Raw genomic sequence first — 19,581 nt, forward strand, 5'->3', positions numbered from 1 at the left:
ATTTATTCCATTTATATAAAATAGAAAAAATTACAGAACTGTTTTTATTATCGTCCTATATATGTATCTCTCACATTAGCCTATATACTTTGAATTGTGTAGAGGTTAGTTTTTAAAGTTCTCGCTTCTGTACCTCCAGTGAACCGCAAACAAAAATTCCTCGATTATTTTTTATATGCTTTTATCACGTTATTATTAAATAATGAAGAATTTGGTAGTAAAACAACGCGCTAGTCGTCTTTTAAATATCCTAGAAAACCAAATGTTAAATGTAAAAGATTTAAAAATATTGTATACTGTTGACTCAACTAATGATGATTTTTATATGCTTTTAAAAAATAAGTTATGTAAAATTCCATCGAGTTATGTGGAAGACATAAGCTTCTTCGAAATCGATGAAAATTTAGAATTCATCGGTTTGGAATATTGTAGTGTAACACAAGAACTGTATGGTGTCTGTAAATCTGGCAGTATTATAAGAATAAATCTAGAACCTGAATTTAGATACGAATTGATAACTGATTTAAACACAGATTTACAATGCATGAAACTAAGCCCAGATCATGAAATAATCATATTAGTTACAATTAGTGGTATTGTGATTACAATGGTATCTACTTTTGAAATAATCTCAGAGGTAGATCTGCATGCACAATATTTTGGTCAAAAGCAATTTGTAACTGTTGGTTGGGGTAAGAAGGAAACTCAGTTTCATGGTTCAGAAGGAAAAAAAGCAGCAATATCTAAACCAACAGAAATATGTGAAAACGATCTAGATGATGGATTATATAAAATAACTTGGCGTGATGATGGTTTGTTATTTGCTGTTGGTTTATTGCATCCCGAAAATAAAGTTAGACAGTTTAAGGTATTTAATAGAGAAGGTATTTTACAATACACCAGTGAGATCGCTAATGGTTTGGAAGAATCATTATCATGGAGACCATCTGGTAGTTTAATTGCAGCAACACAGATTTTACAAAACAAGCACCTTGTTGTATTCTTTGAGAAAAATGGTTTAAAACACAGAGAATTTTCACTTCCTTTTAAACCAAAAGAAATTAGGGTATGTGTGAATATTTGCATTTATTATTATTCTGAATAAATTATAATAAAGAGTATGATAAGTTTAATATTTTAAAACTTATTTTAGGTGAAAGATTTATTTTGGTCTCCAGATTCAGAAATTTTGACTATTTGGTGTCAAATTCAGGCAGATTCTTCTTCAGTTCTACAACTATGGACAGAAAATAATTATCATTGGTATTTGAAACAAACTATTAAATTTCCCACAGATAACTTACTGATATGTGCCACATGGAGTACAACATCTTGTTTCAAAAAACTGATTGTTTTAACATACAAAGAACTTATCACGTTTGACTATAATTGGTCTGTTGATCATAGTAGAGGCATAACTGTACATGATAAATCTGTTATTGGCATCATTGATGGAAATAAGTCATTAATGACTGGTCTTAGAGTAGGAATTGTACCACCACCAATGGCACATAAAACTTTAGAAACTTCTGAGTCCATAAATGCTATTGTTTTTGCACCTGATATAAAAGGCAAAGCTACCTGGATAGACAGCAATGCATTCTTCTGTGTTTCTGCCAGTAAAAAATTAATATTTTACAAGTATTTAGTGGTAAATATAAATGAATTATAAATTATTTAAAATTTCACAAAGATTAAAGGATAATTACTAATGCATTAAAAAAATTAGGACTCATTCCTCTTAGACTATGAACATGTTGGAACATATGATATTAAATGGGATATTCTACTAGAACATAAAAATTTCTTTTACAATATGCATCACTTTTTATGGCTTAATGAAAACAACGTTTTATGTTCATTGTCAATAAATGATCAGAGCTTTCTTTGTGTTTTGATGTTAAGTGCAATAGAAGATCAAACACAGGGACAAGTTATATTGAGGTATATTTATTTGAAAAATTTATTTGATTTAAATGTAGTATAAATTATACTTTAGTTTCGAAAATTAATAATTCTTTAATGTTTAAAGGCGAATACACATTATGGATGGTTTAATTCAACACATAGTTCGTTCTCCAGATTCAGATGAAGCATACATAATTGTAGACAATTCCATTATAAAATATACAAAAGAAACAGAACTAGTTCCAGTTGATATACAATTGCAAGGATATACGTATAAAGTAGAAGTTGTGAAAATTGGTACAAAGCACATGGTACTGTCATTATATCATAGGAACTGTTTTGCAATTAATGGAAAGCAAATTGCTAACAATATCACAAGTTTTTTCGTTCACTCGGAATTTTTACTTCTTACAACTGCACAAAATACTTTAATATGCGTTAACTTGAACGAGAATGATTTTGAAGAATTAGTAAAGCAAGATTTGACTGTAAAGCCATGGGAAAATCGACTCAATGATAAGTCATTTTCAGGTATACCAATCATTAATTTCTAATTGTTAAGTTATTTTTAATATTATAATTAAGATGATTAATCAATATCTTTAGATATGAATATTAGAAGAGTGGAAAGGGGATCTCAATTGATTGCAGCTATTTCTAAAGATTCCAAAGTTGTTTTGCAAATGCCTCGTGGAAACCTAGAATGCATTCAACCAAGGGCATTGTCTTTATATATTATCGGATTTTACTTAGACAATTGCAATTATTTATCTGCCTTCGATTTAATGCGGAGACAACGAATAAACTTGAACTTGATCTATGACTATAATCCAAAAAAATTTATCGAGAATGCAAATAAATTCGTGGAACAAGTTTCCAAAGCGAGTTGGTTGAGTTTATTCTTGTCTGAGTTAGCAGATGATGACGTTACCATGACAATATATGCAAATTACTATCGAAGACATCAGTCAGAATCAAGAAACCTTGAAATAAATAAAATTGAATCGATTTGCAGTTTACTGCGAAACATTATGGAAGAAAGGAACAATTCTGATCATTTAATTCAACCAATATTAATCAGTTTGGTAAAAGATAAAAAAAAGCAAGGAATAGAAGCTGCGTTAACGAAAATAAAGGAAATTCAGAAGTTAGAGGAAAAAAGTATGGGATATGAGAAACACATAATGTCTGATGAAGCACTAAAATATCTATTATACATAATGGATGTAAATGTACTATTTGATATAGCTTTAGGAATGTACGATTTTGATTTGACTATGTTCATTGCTTCTAAGTCACAAAAAGACCCCAAAGAATATATTCCATTCCTTAATGGCTTGAAAAAGCTTGATGAGAATTATATGAAATATTCTATTGATTTACATTTGAAACGTTATGAGTCTGCTCTTGAACATATTGCAAAAGAATCAAACAGATTTAACGAATGTATAAATTTGATACGCAATTATAATCTGTACACAAAAGCTTTAAAATTATTTGAGAAGAAAAGCGAAATGTATAAGGAGGTAGCCAGAAGTTATGGTGAATATTTATTGAATAAACGACACTATCATGAAGCTGGAATTATGTTTCATAGATCTGGTGATATCAAAGAAGCTTTAAATGCTTATAAATTAGCTAGTTGTTGGCAAGATGTTATTATATTATCTACTCAAATGGAACTAAGGTTAATATAAACAATAGATATAAAACAGATTGAAGTCATTATTATAGATTTATAAATTTATAAAATTAAATTATATCAAATTATATTTCAGTGAAACAGAAAAACACGCGATTTACCAGGATCTTGTAGAACGTCTAAAAACTGATAAAAAGTATGAGGAAGCTGCACATATTTTAATGAATTATTTCAGAGATGCGAAGGAAGCTATAATCTCTTTATGTAATGGTAAACAATGGAAAGATGCTGTAAGAATTGCGCATGATACCAAAAATCTAGATTTGATTGGTAGGTTTACACTTTCAAAAATAGCATATAAGTTAAATATCAATTTATTACATTATTAATTAAAATTGTTATATTTTAGAATGTCATATAAAACCTAATGTATACGAATATGCGGATCACGCTCTATCACAAATAAAAAAAAATAGACAAGATTTTGAGCGATATAAATTGCGTCTTGCAACAGTCAGGCACAATATTTCTCAGAGAAACATAAAATCATACAATGAAATACTTTGTGACAATGAGTCGATATGTAACAAAGGCATTTCAGATATTCTTAGCGATACAAGTAGCGTTGTTAGTTCAACTTTGAGTCAAAGATCGAGATTGTCCACTATGTCTGGGTAAGGACGTTTGAGAATAATGAATAAAGTTTTTTTAATGAATTTGTGTTAAAAATTAAATATGTTTACGTGTGTATTACTTTTAGAAAAAGTTATAGATCCAGCAAAAATCGAAGAAAGCAGGAAAGGAAATTTTTAAGTTTAAAAGAAGGCAGTGTCTTCGAGGATCTGGCATTAATACAAACTTTGTATCAAATTATCAGCAATACGTACAAAGAACGAGGTTTGTGTACTTATTTATAGAAATTAATTATCATATAAATATTACATAATATTTCTAATTTCAGATGATTTGCACATATTGATACAAATGCTTTTGTATTTCGATGACGATAAATATGCGGAAAAAATACAAAATTCCATGGAAGAGTTACTTTTAATAATAGAAAAAAATAAATCTGAAATCTGGGATAAATCTGCACCTTCAAGCTTAGCAGACATGGTATACATTACACCATAATTATAATTGAGTTAATTAATTGCGCTAATTTTTATGTTTGTAAAAAATTTTAGGAAAATACAGAACTTACGACGATGACAGATTCACAAGGATTCTCTACCTGTTACAAATTAGTTGGTAAGTTATTGTTAAACTATTGAGGAAACTTATCTTAATTCTTACTCGAATTTTCAGAATCTTATATTACACATCCACCAGTAGCTAATTCTTCACCTTGGAAATTGAACATATTTTACTAATTAATAACAGTAAATATTTTTAGAAACCTAATTTTGAATTATATTTTATAATTACAATCTTCCCATTAAAAAAAGGATACATTTATTTCTGCTTATTTTTCCATTTATTTAATAAATCTCTAAGTTATTTATCATTAAAGATAATTTCTCTCTAGGTATATATGAAATAAAATATGTTACAATAATTATCATAGTTTATAACAAAGTTTTGCGAGGCAAACTCGCAGCTTTATAGTAAATCTATTGATTTCTATTATAAAACAAACATTTCGATATAAATTCAAATATATATATATTATAATATAATATTTAAATTTGTATGAATTATATGATACCCGGAAGAAACATTATTACAATTTATTTTCTATTGAAATTTTCTTTACATAAATTTTATACAATATTTACGTTCCAAACGCACACTGACAAAATGTCAGATATGAACAGTCATGTTCATTGATATAATATTTGTGGAAATATTGATATCAAAGTATAGATTATTAATATCGTCTGGAATACTCGGGTATTTTCATACATTAACATTTAAAACTATTTATAGAACTAATATCAAAATAAAAATGTTTTTATAATCATGAATAAAAGTTAAAATTTCTTCAATATTTCAGTATAAAAGATATGATTCACAATTTAAATACCTAAAAATCTTGTTTTCAATTAGATAAAAATTCGGCAAAATGTTCAATGACTATAAAGTTTAAAAATTATTGTATTTCTAATTTATAGGCTTTGCTAATCTATAGTTTATGATATATATTAGGAATATTTTATATTAAATAATTGAACTATATTATAATCTATATTAAATATAATCTAAAATAACTATCTTATTATCGTGTCTTTAGTACTTAATTAAATTTTATAGTCAATTGCAGTATTAATTTCTAAAATGACTTCAGACTGAAATCAAATTTATTCCAAATTTCTCAGCTTTCATTACTTTTACATCTTAATCATTTTGCCGAAATTTTACTGAATTTAAACAGAGATCCTTTGACAAACGTTGTTCGATAGTTTTCTATAGTGATCCAAAAATATACACATTTCCATATCAATTGACTATACTCATGCTTCTTTCTTTTTCTCTCCTCTACTATAAAACTTTTTCTATAATTACCCTAAATTGTGTAATTACGTGCATAGATAGAAAAAATCTTTAATAAGTAATTTCCATACTAAGTATCTGGTTTTTAATAAATCAGACATTATTCAACAAAATGCAAACTACCCTTACTCAAGAATAAAGAATATTCGAGTTACATTATATCATACGGAAATACTTACTAAAGTTTTTCTTTCTTTCTTACGAACTTCGTACAGCAACTCCGTAATATTTAGAATTAAAATGTCCCATTTTTAATAGAACTTGTATACTTGAGGCTAATATCTGTAATTAAAACGAGACTACCATTCACAAACTTTTAATTTAATAGATAAATAACTGTATTTTCTGTCTGAAGTATTTTTTCCCTGCAACTTTTTATAGGTAAGGAATCATTAGTTACCTTACTGAATTTTGTTTGTAGAAATATTTTTCATACCAAATTATTTACTCCAATAAATTTTGGAGCGAAAGTCATTATTTAGAAATAATTTTAATATTCATCATGGCAACCATCAAAATAAATTATGACATTTTTTATATGAAAACAATATGATAGGAAAAAAAGATAAATGAAGATAGTCTCGTCTTTCTCTCTTTTTTTATTTAGTCTGCTCATCTCATATGTTTCTACCTCCGAAAATGTATCATCCTATGTACGATGCAATTTATTTTGTCCAATGAAATATTGAACAAACAAATGTCTCACTACAATTATCTTTTAAAATGAATATTATACTGCCCTTTTATCTGCAGTAGCTAATAAATCTATTGTTGCTGATCTAAGTTCGGGTCGAGTACTAATCTTCATGCACTTTGCTTGGGCATATTTCTTTCTCACAGCTTGATACTTAATTTTATCCGCATTAACTATAATACTTGCTGTTTCCCGTACTACAGGGAATACGTCGTCCTTGGAATAGGTACTGTAATGTGCCAAGGTATTTGTCCAGACAACCTTTTGCTGGTCTTCGTCATCATTATCAATAATTCTGCATAATAAAAAAAAACAATAATGATGAATTATTAGTAAATAATAGTATCAACTATTATTTCATATTGATCCAATTTGCTTGTTTTGATTAATTTTTCTATATTAGGAAAGGAGAAAGCACAATGACTTTAATCCTTTAAGATAATATTTTAATAGATAACTTACAGGAAAGCTAAATATATTGCTGCAGCTGCAATAAGGCTTGGGGGATAGTGGCACACTTCATAGTGAACTAAGCTTTGTTCTAGAAAATATTTAGCCATTGTATGATGTATTGGGAGTGCCTAAAAACAATTTATTGAGTTAAAGATATAAAATTATGTGATATGAAAATTAATCAAATGTGATACAAATTTATAAATCACCTTTCCAGCTTTGCTGTATCTCCTTAGGAAATGTAAGGGTAATGGTCTACCAAAAGAATAATCTAATGTTTTTACAATAAGCATTTCCATTTGTAATATTTCTACCTTCGAGTATGCATTATCTGTGATATATACAAAATCATTTATATCTGGAGAGTACATTTCTTCATACTTGCTAGCAATAAACATAGCAGTCACACCAACCAATTGTAACCTTTTCCTATCTATTGAGCGAAAAGCCTGTTGAAAGAAAATATTTTAATATTTTAATATTTATTTTAATATTATTTTAATTATTTATTAATTTATTATTAATTATTTATTATTAATTATTTATTAATTAATTATTTAATTTATTATTTTAATATTTTAATATTTATGTAGTTTTCTTCGAAGATAAATTTTAAGTTTCTATATGTAACAACAAACCTGTAAAAATCTATCAATGATAGCAACAGTTAGGTATAATGTTTCTTGCATTAAATGAAATTGTTGGTGTACATCCACTAACCAATCTATAAGTACACTCCTCATTTTTGGCGTAACTTCTTGTCCACATAGATATCCTTTTGAAATAGGGTACATACTTTCTAGAGTTCTTAAGTATTCATAAATGTCATTACTATAAATAGAAACTAGACTAGGATTTCCTTTATCTTCTTCATCAATATCTTCAACTGCTAATAGATCTGAGGAGAATGATTGAACCTCCTTTTTAGCAGGCAGTGATATCACACTCTCTTGAGAAACTGCAACCTTTATTACAGGTTTAACTATTTGTACAGGTAGTTTCTCAGTTGCTTTTTCTGGTGGTTTGATAGCTTGTTTTGGGGCTATAATCGGTTTCTTGTCTTTTATTAGCAAGCTAGTTCTATCAATGGGTTCTATGCCTCTTAATGTGTTCACTTTGTTTCCTATTTCACCCAAAGCAGCTCTTTTTGTCTTCCCAGGTATTGTGGTCACAGAAGACTTAAAATTCTTTGTATTTTCTTGATTTACAATATTCTGAAAATTTATTTCATGATACATATTTTGACTTTCTTGTACAGATCTTACTTGTTAAAAAAAGAAATACTCTTACTCTTTCCATATATATAAAAATAGATAATATTGTTACATATATAGTTATATATTGTTTACATATATTGTTACAATAGTTATTGTAACAATAACTTGTTTGACTACTATCAAAACTATTTTTTACAAATATTTTATATATATATATATATATAACAATATTTTTCAATAAATCCAACTAATTTAATCTACTAACTATTGTATTACTTATTTTATGTTACAATACATGGAAAGTATGAAGAGTTAAAAGTAAAATATTAATAAAATAAAAGGATATATAACAAATATGAATTAGATATTTAAGTACTGATCTTCCTAGCAAAATAATAATTAAATATTAAAAAGAGACCTTATCATTTAAACAATTTTTAATTTTTAATATATCCGAGTATAGAAATATAACATTATAATATGATGTAAATAAAATAAATATAATATAATTCATACAATAAATAGAAAATGAAATGTGTGCTTTTCGTGATGTAATTACCTAGGTAGCACAAAATTCCGCCTAAATCGGCCCTAAATGTTTACGAACGCATTTCCGTTTAAGATACATGATGCAACTTACAACTAATTACATCTTTAATATTTTTATAACAATTTCTACCTTAGGATAATATTACATAACGAAGGAAAAGCTGAAATTTATGCAATTTATATAAAATATTAAAAGATGCACGGGGCTTTAAAGATCAAAATGTACGTTAATATTAAATATCAAAAATCAAAATTTTTCGTTATTAAACAATCAAACGAGTGATATTAAAATTCGTATTATGAATATTAAAATACATACAGCAATCTGGATAAATCATAATGATTGTTATTTCGATGACTTTTGAAATAAATGAAGGGCATTTAAAGATGTCAGGAACAGACGGTTACCCTGTTCTATTGACTTCCCCTTGTTATCAATGGTTAATTTGATACACATCGATGTTTTTAAAATATTTAAAACTTACCGTGAGCGCGGTCCTATTTCTTAAAGCCATCGTTAACAAAGTCAGGAAATAATTACACGCAACACCAAAAGCTAGTCTTCCGATTAGTCTACTTCCACCGTCTCCCAAACAACGTTTAACTCGCAGTAACGACTCTGTCGGTTTGAATTTGTTTAGTCGATCGAACGGAAGTTCACCTTCTGCGGATGTTAGTATACAGAAGAAGAAATGCCGCGAAAGTAACGAGACCTGATTGGTCGATCGAATGGTAACGTATTTCAAACGTGTGACAATTATGTTTCACTTTTTTTATAAATTGATAAATTTCAGGCAGCTTTCTTATTTATTATATGAATGAATTAATAGTATGAAAGTAAATTTAATTAACTATTTCAAATCGTTTTTCAGAAAATGACTATACCTTTTTTACTGATGTTAGTTTTACTTGCTAAATTAGTTAGAAGAGTAATGTATTTAAAAAAATCGTCATTTTTTAAATATTTGCACAACATTAGCTCTAAAATGTGCTATTTGGGAATTAGAAATTTTACAGTTATCTAATACAATCATATTATTTCACAAAAATGTTAAAATTCAGAATAGGTTCCCAATATTTTTTCTGGCAATGAGGCAATAAGCAATACATATTACAAGCAGTATTATATCGAAGACTCCCCAAACTTACCGACTATTAATTGTATTGTAAACAAAAATAAATTCTTTTATTGTTAAATAGTTGAATAATTAATAATTTTCTAGTTTAAACTTTCTATTTCAAACTGACTTCCCAAAAACGTACTTTTTTTAATTGTATGAGTGTTCTAACAAGCCGACAATGTATGCCTTATGTAAATAATGCCTTGATACATATTTTCTATTTCATAATTGTTTTTATTTCATGCTAAAGAAATGTTAAATCAAAGATATCAGAATTCCTTGTGTCAATATATACATTATATTAAAACAGCTGATTCAGTTTCTATTGACGTGTTGTCCTAAAATTTATACTTAAATATATTTATTTGCATTCTGTTGCAATTAATTTTATATTATGTTTATTTGCTTTTTGCATGCAAATGTTCAGCGTAGAGCTTATAATTAATTAAACTTGACATAAATACTATAGATCATACATATAGTAACAATCGACAAATATCATTATTAGTGAATGCATAAACTCATAAATGATTATTATCTAATTAACAATCATAAATTGAAAATGACAATAAACATCGATATCAAATTAAAGCGAGCTAGTAAAATATATCATGAAGGGGTCTGTACTATAATTTACGATAGAAACATTATGAAACAGAAAATGTTGAGGTTATGTTTTAGGAAATAGTTGCCGGTTTTATATTGCTACAAACTAATTCTGACGTTAAACACGATGGAATATTCTTAAGTATGGAAGGTTCGGTCAATTTACAGCTTAGTTCGAAGAATTTTGGCATTTTTGAAGCATTTTACAATTCTGTAAAGGTTAGTTTTATCTAGAAATTTTCAGAAATATTTCTACAAATTATGGTTCTGTCATAAAATAAGAACCAAGTGGATCAACTAATTTTATCGTTTGTATTTTCAGCCAATACAATTAGTTCAATATACTTTAGATGTTGCTCCGAGTGGCAAAATACCGAGTGGTAGAACAGAAATACCATTCGAATTACCACTAAAACCTAGAGGGACTAAGTCTTTGTATGAAACTTATCATGGAGTCTTTGTAAATATCCAATATTTTATACGCTGTGATATAAAAAGAAGTTTCTTAGCAAAAGATGTAAGCAAATCGTTGGAGTTCATAGTTGAAGATAAGGTGCCTCCTAAGATACAAAAAGAGGCCAGTAAACCAGTGTGTTTTAATATTATGCCAGAATCATTGCAAAACACAAGAGATAGAATCAATGTACCTAGATTTTGCATTTCTGGGAAACTAGATTCATTGTATTGCAAGATTTCTGAACCCTTAACAGGAGAGGTAATAATACTATAATATGCATCGTTTGTTTGGTAAAGTAGTATGAAAAAACAATATTTTTGAAGGTGGTAATCGAACATTGTGAAGCTGTAATAAAGTCAATCGAACTGCAGTTAGTAAGAGTAGAGACATGTGGTTGTGCTGAAGGATATTCCAGAGATGGTAGGATGAGAATATATTAACATTTCATTTGTGATCTTATAATGCTATATTTATTTCAGCTACTGAAATACAAAATATACAAATTGGCGAAGGAAATGTTTGTACAAATTTACCTATACCAATATATATGATATTCCCACGGTTATTTACATGTCCTACATTAAGTACGAGTAATTTTAAAGTCGGTAAGGTCATTATATGACTTTCATTCTGGATTTTTTTATAATAAATTTGGTGATAAAAAGGTCATATTTCATTACAGAATTTGAAGTGAATTTGATCGTAATATTTGAAGATGATTATTTAGTTACGGAAAATTTCCCCATAATATTATCAAGATACTAAATCTTGTATAGAAATATAGTATTTTATATAAATTATATGTATTATTTACATATTGTATATATTTCTTATAATAAATGCAAATTTATGTAATTTCATTGAAAAAAATGTAAAAAGAAATAATTTTTTATCCTAATGTACATATTAATGGATGGATAACTTATTGTATTAAAAAGTTTCTTTTTACTCCAGTCCAACTTTTTGAGCAAATAATTTATAATATTTTTCAACTTGTTTATTATGAGTAAGTCCAACTGAAGCCAGCAGCACCACATAACCAAGCACAAATGTTAATAATTTATGTTGTTTAAACCATGCTAATAATCCTTTATTGTTAATACATCTAAAATATTAGAAGTTTATACATTCCTATATTCATGTATTTAAAAAATACATAAAAGTAATGAATATTATACACATACCTTGCTGCTTGAACTTGTTGACTGTAAATAAGGAGGTATCGTACCCTTACCAATTCACTATTTGTTACCAAATAATATTTATTTGGAACTCTTCCACCCATGGAATCTGATACTAAACTTCTAGCATCATCTTCTGTACAACATACTTTACATAAGAAATGATGAAACTTTCTTAATATGTATGATTTCTTTTAATATCTATTTACCTGAATCTCCAGTTTTTACATCTATATGATTAATAAGTTCACATAAAGCTATGCAGCTCATTTCACTTCCTAATACACTACCTCCCCACCCATAGCCAACCGGACTATATGGTAAACTTACACCTAATTCACTCGAAAGATATATTCCTTTACCAAATAATGAGTTCTAAAAGATATATTGCATTTAATCATGTTAGAAAATAGTAAAAAATTATATCATATGTCAAGTAGATTATTTTACCTTACACATACTCTGTTGTAGACCATAATGTATAATGGAATGGAAGTTCTCTAGTCGACTACCATGATAAGCATAAAATGTTGTGTGACCTTGAGCGATTGTTTTCCATCTGTCTTCTGAAGTAGATTGTTTTGTACTTGTGACTTGGAATATTAAATTTGGTGCAACTACTGGCATTTCTGAGGGTACTTTTCTCAATATCAAGTCATACTATATCGCAAACATTTTTCCAATATTCACAAAATTTAATTGTAAAATATGATTTGGAATGAAAATAGAAATTTCAACAAAATTTATATTATCATAAATATAAATATAATGAAACTTACATTTTCTTTTTTAATGCTTTTTATATAAGGATCTCTCAAGCGCACTAAAACCCACTGTAATAGATCTATAGCCATTCCATATTTTTCATATACATCTGATTCTGATAATGCTTTTAATATTACAGCCAATGGGGGAATTACTTCTATAGCTCTTCTCTATAATTAAGATCAATATATTCAATGACTATTACTCATTAAAATCATTAATGTGCAAATTATAAAAACAATAAGATTGATATTTTAAGAACTTTACCAAAGCTTCAATGTCTTTGCATTCATTTTTTATATACATTGGTGGAAATGGTTTTAAACAAGTATCATAGCGATATGTATTACAAGCTGCTACAAATAGGGACCATTTTAAATCAGCTGCTCTTAGGTCTTTCTCCAATACATGTTTTAGACACTGAACTTTTTTTTCAACATCTTCCTGATTTGTGGAATCCAATCGAATTGTATATGATATATCTAACTCAGATTCTTTACAAATCCCTTGATCCAAACTTTTCCTTTGATTGGGGTTAGATTTTTTCTTCTCTTTATCATTGTGAAAGGTTTGTTTCTTGCTTGCGCTATCCATTATTGACATTAATCAAATCTAAATTAAAATTTTTAACAAACAAATTATCATTTTTCGACTCTGTGTTATAATTCCAATCAAGAATCTACCTACCCAATAGTTACAAGTTTATATAATTATTTTGCGCTATATTGTATGTTTTCAATATTACAAAATCTTAGTTGATAAAGCTTTAACAAACTACGATGGTAATTTGTAAATTAATATTGTATATGTAACAAGTATCAAATTGTATCACATAGTAATCACAATAGTTATGATTTTGTCCAAATAACGGACAAATATAGTTATATAAAACATTAATCTCTTAAAGAAATATTTTACTCATATATATGATTGCAATTTCCTTGGATAAAGAAAGTTAGTTTATTTCATACTTATAAAATTTTAAATTTCAAACATATCGCCGGTGTTTTTTCATTTTTTTGATCACAGTTACTAATGATTTAGTAATTTGCCATTATTCCGTACAAAACAAAGAAACAAAGAACAAAAAAGGTAAAAAAGACTAAAAAGTTTTTATAAAACAGCAAATCAACGTAAAGTCCGCTATCATTCAAGTATTATAAACTATATGCACAAATAACTACTTCCTTTGAAACAATGTAATTCTTGGCAGTAATACAACTTTCACAAAACGAAATGTAGATCAATGCGAAAAATTGAACATCTTGGTAGGAATATTTGCATCTTAAGAGTTTCCTAATGTTTGCACACTTTTGTTCAAATTTATTTGAATTTTATATATACTGTAGATGTTCAATGAACAATTATAACTTTTTAAAATAATTGATTATTAAAAAATGTTACGTTTTTATTTTTGTATTAATTGTACAAATAAAACGCAATATTAAAAAAAAAAATAAATAACTGGTATAGGATCAAAGGAGTATTTTAACTATTATGGCTAAAATTCTATCGCATGCAAATTTTGTTTTAATATTAGCGTTTTGTAATAATAACATTGCAATGTTATTTATTATATTGTATAATAGCTCTTCTATATTCAATATAATATTGAATATTAGTAAAATATTTAATTGCATTTATTTGTATTTAATAATTTCTAAAATAAAAAATGTAAATAGGGTGAAATTTTCATAATAGTGTTAACGTGATTTGCTTTAGCGATAACTTTTGAGGGTTAATATATACATTTATACATAAATAATGAGAAATTCTCTTTTAATTTATGTTATGTTTTACATTAGAATTAAATACATACATAATAGTCACCAAATATTTCTTATTTCTTTAAATTGAAAAATAAATGACAAGTAAAGCGTGAAATGTTTACCTTTATAATGAGTTTAAAATACTCTTAAAAAATACCAAATTTTTCCAACGTTTTGCAATATTCGACGACCGGCATCTTCGAAATGGAAATTTTTGTCAGTGACGAATGAAAAAAAGATAGCCTTTTATTTAAAATAATATATATAATCCTCCGCGTTACAACGAATTTGTACAGAAATCATGTGAACATTGGCCTGAAATCTCATTACTCCTATCACAGATCACATATGTTTCATTACGTTCGTTTGTTACGCCGATGTTTCTCTCTTTTAGCTTAATATTATTTTTTACACCCCCCCCCCCTTAATTTTTCATCAAATTCATATATTAAAGCAGAGCATACAAAAATTGAAATCGATATTGCAAGAAACGAATTAGTAATAATTTTATTATGTAATAAATACTTCTATTAAAGTTACAAATAAGTAATGCATATTTCAAATAATACATGTAATACATATTTCAAATAATTGGGAGCACATTTATAGGTGTTCAAAAACTGTTTCATAAATTTTCATAAACTGCTTTTTCTGTTATTGTCATTAATAAATATAAAATTTTACAATTTTCTAGGGTTTACGATGATTTAAATACTAGTAGCAAAGAGGAAATGTAATTCCAGTTGTTAATTTATAAAGTGTATACTCATAAATTCCCTATACTATGTTACCGTATAGGGAAGTTTCTCAACAAAATTGGCAAGCGTGTAACTCAATGTCATGCTTCAAGGTAAACTATCGATGACGTCAGTGTACGTCACTTAACAAGTGGGAGTGGATGGATAGATGTCGGCAGCCGTGGTGCCTCTCGCGAATAATCGCACACGAAATTCGCAACGGACGATAGCCCGCGTCGTCACGATAATGTTGTGTGCTTCTTAGCGATGTAGTTTTTCGCGGTGAAGAAAACAAGCGTAGAAGAAAAGAAAGAGAAAAACGTTGAAGAAGTAAGAAAAAAAACGACGACAAGAAGAAGGCAAAAGCGACACATCTCGCCACACGTGTTTCCGCGGTAAATGGAAAAACACCGAAATCGGTCTGCGCATGCCCGGCCACTGATGACGTCACGAAAATTGTGCTTTTGATCAAACTCACTCTCTCGCCGTTCCTTTTTTTTTTCACACCCGTGGACGTAATAATGTGGAAAGTGAAATAACTGTACGGAAAAGCTCTGTAGGAGCCGCGGAGAAGCCGGTGAAAATCGTAAGTAAATTTCACTATCCTTTTTATCATTAACAGAAGTCATCCGTTGACTTACAGTCTGTTAACATGGCCTTCACATAAATGTGCGCACACATGCGCGCAAACACGGATACACATGCGCGCAAACACGGATACACATGTAGGTATGTATGTATACACATGCACACTTGCATACACACACATACACGTCGTAAGCGTTCACGATTTTCAGGAAAAAAAGCTCGTTGCTTTAGCGATGTTTTAATCGTCGCGTGTTTTTAAGCACTTACGAGTAAATTCATGAATTTATGTGATGAAGTTGAATAAATTGGATGAGTATGAAGGGCCTTTTTCCTTACACGAGATATATTGATCTTGTTCCAAAGGAACTATTGAAAATGACAGGTCCTATTTTCATTTGGATATTATTATTTTCTCTGTTAATTTCGTTTTATTCTTCTGTATTCTTTGTTAGGTAGTTCTTCAACGTATCATATGGTTCTTTTTTTTATTAATTTCATCTCACGATGCACACTGATTTTCGGAAGTTTACCTCGTGTCTGTGTGTATCGGTGAAAAAAATAATGATTTTTGAAGAAAATCATCGTTTTTGGTTTAACGAAAAATAATTTTTCAAGGTGTCCGTAGCTTCATGTTAGAATGTTTAATAACAAGTTCGTTCAATGTATATGAATATGGAAAACAGTCTTCCATGATCAATAAATATTCAAAGACTTTTTTTTATAACAAATATACAATATTAACATAATTATATTTTTCTGTAAAGTGTGAATATCTTATTAAACTAATTATTTAATATTTATTACAACTTTAGTAAATGACAAAGATAATTTGTAAAATATTGGGATATATTAAAAAAGACTATTTCCTATTATCACACTACATGAAAAATATTAGGAATATATAAATATTAGTACGCGTCTTTTACCTCTTTCATAATATAATAATTAATGAACAAAATTTAATTTTTGATTGAGTGTTAAATAGAATTAATATTTTGATAGTAAAGAATTAAACATTTCTTTTACTAGGTCATAACAATTAAGTTTTTATGTTCAAATAACGTAAGTTAGATAGACTTTTTTGTATTTGTGTAGAGGATTCTAATAACGTAAAGAGTTTGTATTCTTTATTTACATGTTTTGCATTACAAATGATTTTCCATAAACGATTAATATCTAGCACGTAGTTTTATAACTTTATGAAAACATTCTTGTAACACATCTTGAAATGAAGAGATGTTTTAGTCACTATGTAACAATTTTTAGACATATTTCACACACACGTAGAAAATAAAAATTTCATAAAATGATACTAATGAAAAAAAAAGGCAGCAGTTTTATACATAGAATTTGTTTTATTCTTCATATATAGTGATATTTTTTGACAGTTTATATAAATAAAATGAACTTCTCATCGTGCATTCAACATTTTCTCATATAATAAGAATCATACGATGCATGATAAGAGCAAATAAAGATTATAGAGATAAATACATAGAATAAATTTAGTAATTTATTTGTTTCAAATATAGATTATTTTCAAAAAATATTTTTTATTGGAAGTTTTGTAAATAGCTGTGAGATGCTGCCACCTACAGACTTGAATCTTAATTGCATTTAGCTTCATCGGTAAAGTAGAGATCGGGTTTTTTATGCTAATTTTTTTAATAAAATACGCAAAAGAAAAAGAAGAATAGATAAAAAACGTATTTATAGTTTCGTTAATAATATGTAACATTCTTTCTAAATACTTTTTGTTGTACATACTTTCTTTTATAATGAAGATGATACATCATTAAGTCATCTTACAATTACAGAGTTGTTGCGAATGATGTTTTTTTTATAAATCTTCTTATCTTTTTAAAGTAACATTCATTTGAAACGTTCTTTCATAAAAGATACCAAGAAGAAACAGAATTCAATATTCTACTCAGGAATACAAGAAAAGAAAAAAGTATATTTCGCACTGCCACTCCCTAGGGTGCTAACAGTGGTACCTCATTTGTCATAAAAAAGACCCTAGTTAACTTTATAATTTTACGTCACTCTTCTGCATCGTGAATGATCTGCTTTAAATCCTTTTTCTCGGAAGTTTTACGCGTCTATTAATTCCTTTATAGTCGATCCTTTGTATAACATAAAATTTTAAACATAAATAATACTTTAGTGAAATAATATTATCAGAATATTTTTATTATCTTGACGTCTAATACATTTTTATGGAATTTATTTTTCTACAATATGTTGCAGAACTTAATACTAGACCTGCCAGTCTGTAATATGTATCTAAGTGTGTTAGAAATAACTAATTGGTATTAAAGCAATATGATGAAAGTGAATAAAGTATATGTAATTATACTTGTGTCTATAAATAATAAAATTAAGCATTAATATTACCAAAGATACTTGTGTAAATACTTTTAATAATGGCAAAAACAGAAAATGTAATAACAGTCGTTTTAACTGGTTTAATAGTTCTAGTGTATAATATATCTAGGGAAAAAATGGAAGTAATTATTGTTATTTTTTGATTCATAGACTGAAGTTAGTTTAGTTTTAGAGTTCTCACGGGATTATTAAGAGAAGAACATACCTGGCGAAATATATAGCTATTCACGAAAATAGTATTAGAATACTTATCACAGAAACTTGATATATTTATAAATATATCTGTTATACGAATAATTTTTAAAGAAGATACCACCTCCATGATTATATTGATCTAATTTGAAACCGATCTGAAAATGTACACAGAAGTTACAAGATATTTATCATCTTAAATATATTAGTAAGCGTTAAATATGATCCCATTGAATAATATCGAGACTTGTTAATATAATGATTAATAAACTATTTAAATACTTTTATGATTTCTGCGAAATATATGCTTGTACCAAATATCTTCTGATTTCTAGATACATTTTCAAATTTGTTACAAACTTCACCGATACAACCGTGATACTTGGATCTCATAGCGGTGCTAATGTAATCTTAAAGCGTTTTATATAATACACGTAAAGATGCCTACAAGTATTCGAATAATTTGGTGTAGGGGGAACGCGATCCTTCTCTCAGCGAAAGGAAGTTAACATGGGAACCAATGCGTTGGTCCGTTACGCGCATTTCGACGGTTATATCAATTGTATCGTGTATTATCGTGTATTATCGTGTATTATCGTGTATTGTATTGTATTATCGTGGAATCTCGCAGAACTTGAACCCGTCTAATAATGCGCGACTGCTTGGTTACAAAGAATTACACGACCTCGTGGTACAAAGCGCGTTACAATATGGGTCCTCGAGTCTATGCAGATGGATGGAACTCGTATGACCTAAACGTTTGTCCATTATTTTGAAATATACCTGAATAGAATTATCTTACCTACCTTACCTACCTTACC

General features: G+C 27.9%; 5 protein-coding genes across 9 annotated transcripts in view; 3 read left to right on the forward strand and 2 right to left on the reverse strand.

Annotated features, from left to right (window-relative positions):
- Nucleotides 1-13: 13 nt before the first annotated feature.
- Nucleotides 14-5,008, forward strand: LOC100744847 (putative elongator complex protein 1). Its single transcript, XM_012383408.3, has 11 exons — nt 14-1,066; nt 1,154-1,651; nt 1,730-1,944; nt 2,033-2,439; nt 2,515-3,595; nt 3,687-3,880; nt 3,960-4,224; nt 4,311-4,447; nt 4,512-4,666; nt 4,738-4,801; nt 4,859-5,008. Exons 1-11 carry the CDS (start codon nt 203-205, stop codon nt 4,921-4,923), a joined length of 3,945 nt encoding a protein of 1,314 aa, XP_012238831.1. The 5' UTR covers nt 14-202; the 3' UTR covers nt 4,924-5,008.
- An 870-nt stretch (nt 5,009-5,878) lies between these two features.
- On the reverse strand, nt 5,879-9,637 carry LOC105680539 (G2/mitotic-specific cyclin-B). The gene is made up of 5 exons (XM_012383652.3): nt 9,442-9,637; nt 7,829-8,404; nt 7,400-7,639; nt 7,200-7,318; nt 5,879-7,032 (listed from the first exon to the last, which is right to left on the reverse strand). The coding sequence occupies exons 1-5, from the start codon at nt 9,469-9,471 to the stop codon at nt 6,774-6,776; spliced, it is 1,224 nt and encodes a 407-aa protein (XP_012239075.1). The 5' UTR covers nt 9,472-9,637; the 3' UTR covers nt 5,879-6,773.
- A 732-nt stretch (nt 9,638-10,369) lies between these two features.
- LOC105680538 (vacuolar protein sorting-associated protein 26C) lies at nt 10,370-12,009 on the forward strand. The gene is made up of 6 exons (XM_012383647.3): nt 10,370-10,696; nt 10,759-10,902; nt 11,006-11,398; nt 11,464-11,560; nt 11,620-11,745; nt 11,823-12,009. Exons 1-6 carry the CDS (start codon nt 10,589-10,591, stop codon nt 11,903-11,905), a joined length of 951 nt encoding a protein of 316 aa, XP_012239070.1. The 5' UTR covers nt 10,370-10,588; the 3' UTR covers nt 11,906-12,009.
- Nucleotides 11,679-14,421, reverse strand: LOC100744967 (protein mono-ADP-ribosyltransferase PARP16). Of its 2 annotated transcripts, none has more exons than XM_012383645.3 (7): nt 14,062-14,421; nt 13,354-13,698; nt 13,101-13,256; nt 12,772-12,981; nt 12,531-12,696; nt 12,325-12,457; nt 11,679-12,245 (listed from the first exon to the last, which is right to left on the reverse strand). In XM_012383645.3, the coding sequence occupies exons 2-7, from the start codon at nt 13,687-13,689 to the stop codon at nt 12,086-12,088; spliced, it is 1,161 nt and encodes a 386-aa protein (XP_012239068.1). In that variant the 5' UTR covers nt 13,690-13,698; nt 14,062-14,421; the 3' UTR covers nt 11,679-12,085. The 2 variants fall into 2 exon arrangements, with proteins under 2 accessions (XP_012239068.1, XP_012239067.1); XM_012383644.3 differs by lacking the exon at nt 14,062-14,421 and adding an exon at nt 13,774-13,999.
- A 1,700-nt stretch (nt 14,422-16,121) lies between these two features.
- The window catches only part of LOC100745731 (myocyte-specific enhancer factor 2), a 73,673-nt gene continuing 70,213 nt past the window's right edge, over nt 16,122-19,581 (forward strand). For all 4 annotated transcript variants that reach the window (XM_024366447.2, XM_024366450.2, XM_024366449.2 and 1 more), the window contains exon 1: nt 16,122-16,178. The gene's annotated coding sequence lies outside the window, so the exon portion shown is untranslated. The remainder of the gene's footprint in view (nt 16,179-19,581) is intronic.

The sequence above is a fragment of the Bombus impatiens genome, unplaced genomic scaffold (assembly GCF_000188095.3).
Source record: "Bombus impatiens unplaced genomic scaffold, BIMP_2.2 scf_0217, whole genome shotgun sequence".
In the NCBI taxonomy this organism is placed as follows: domain Eukaryota; kingdom Metazoa; phylum Arthropoda; class Insecta; order Hymenoptera; family Apidae; genus Bombus; species Bombus impatiens.

Coding starts and splice junctions, on each gene's coding strand:
- LOC100744847 (XM_012383408.3), top strand. CDS start 203: ATGAAGAATTTGGTAGTAAAACAACGCGCTAGTCGTCTTTTAAATATC. Junction 2,440..2,514: donor CAATGATAAGTCATTTTCAG/GTATACCAATCA, acceptor CAATATCTTTAG/ATATGAATATTAGAAGAGTG. Junction 3,881..3,959: donor CAAAAATCTAGATTTGATTG/GTAGGTTTACAC, acceptor GTTATATTTTAG/AATGTCATATAAAACCTAAT.
- LOC105680539 (XM_012383652.3), bottom strand. CDS start 9,471: ATGGCTTTAAGAAATAGGACCGCGCTCACG. Junction 8,405..9,441: donor GAAATAGGACCGCGCTCACG/GTAAGTTTTAAA, acceptor ATAAATTTTCAG/AATATTGTAAATCAAGAAAA. Junction 7,033..7,199: donor GCAATATATTTAGCTTTCCT/GTAAGTTATCTA, acceptor TTTATTATGCAG/AATTATTGATAATGATGACG.
- LOC105680538 (XM_012383647.3), top strand. CDS start 10,589: ATGCATAAACTCATAAATGATTATTATCTAATTAACAATCATAAATTG. Junction 10,903..11,005: donor CATTTTACAATTCTGTAAAG/GTTAGTTTTATC, acceptor TTGTATTTTCAG/CCAATACAATTAGTTCAATA. Junction 11,746..11,822: donor TACGAGTAATTTTAAAGTCG/GTAAGGTCATTA, acceptor ATTTCATTACAG/AATTTGAAGTGAATTTGATC.
- LOC100744967 (XM_012383645.3), bottom strand. CDS start 13,689: ATGTCAATAATGGATAGCGCAAGCAAGAAACAAACCTTTCACAATGAT. Junction 13,257..13,353: donor GCAAAGACATTGAAGCTTTG/GTAAAGTTCTTA, acceptor TCTTAATTATAG/AGAAGAGCTATAGAAGTAAT. Junction 12,697..12,771: donor TACAACAGAGTATGTGTAAG/GTAAAATAATCT, acceptor TATATCTTTTAG/AACTCATTATTTGGTAAAGG.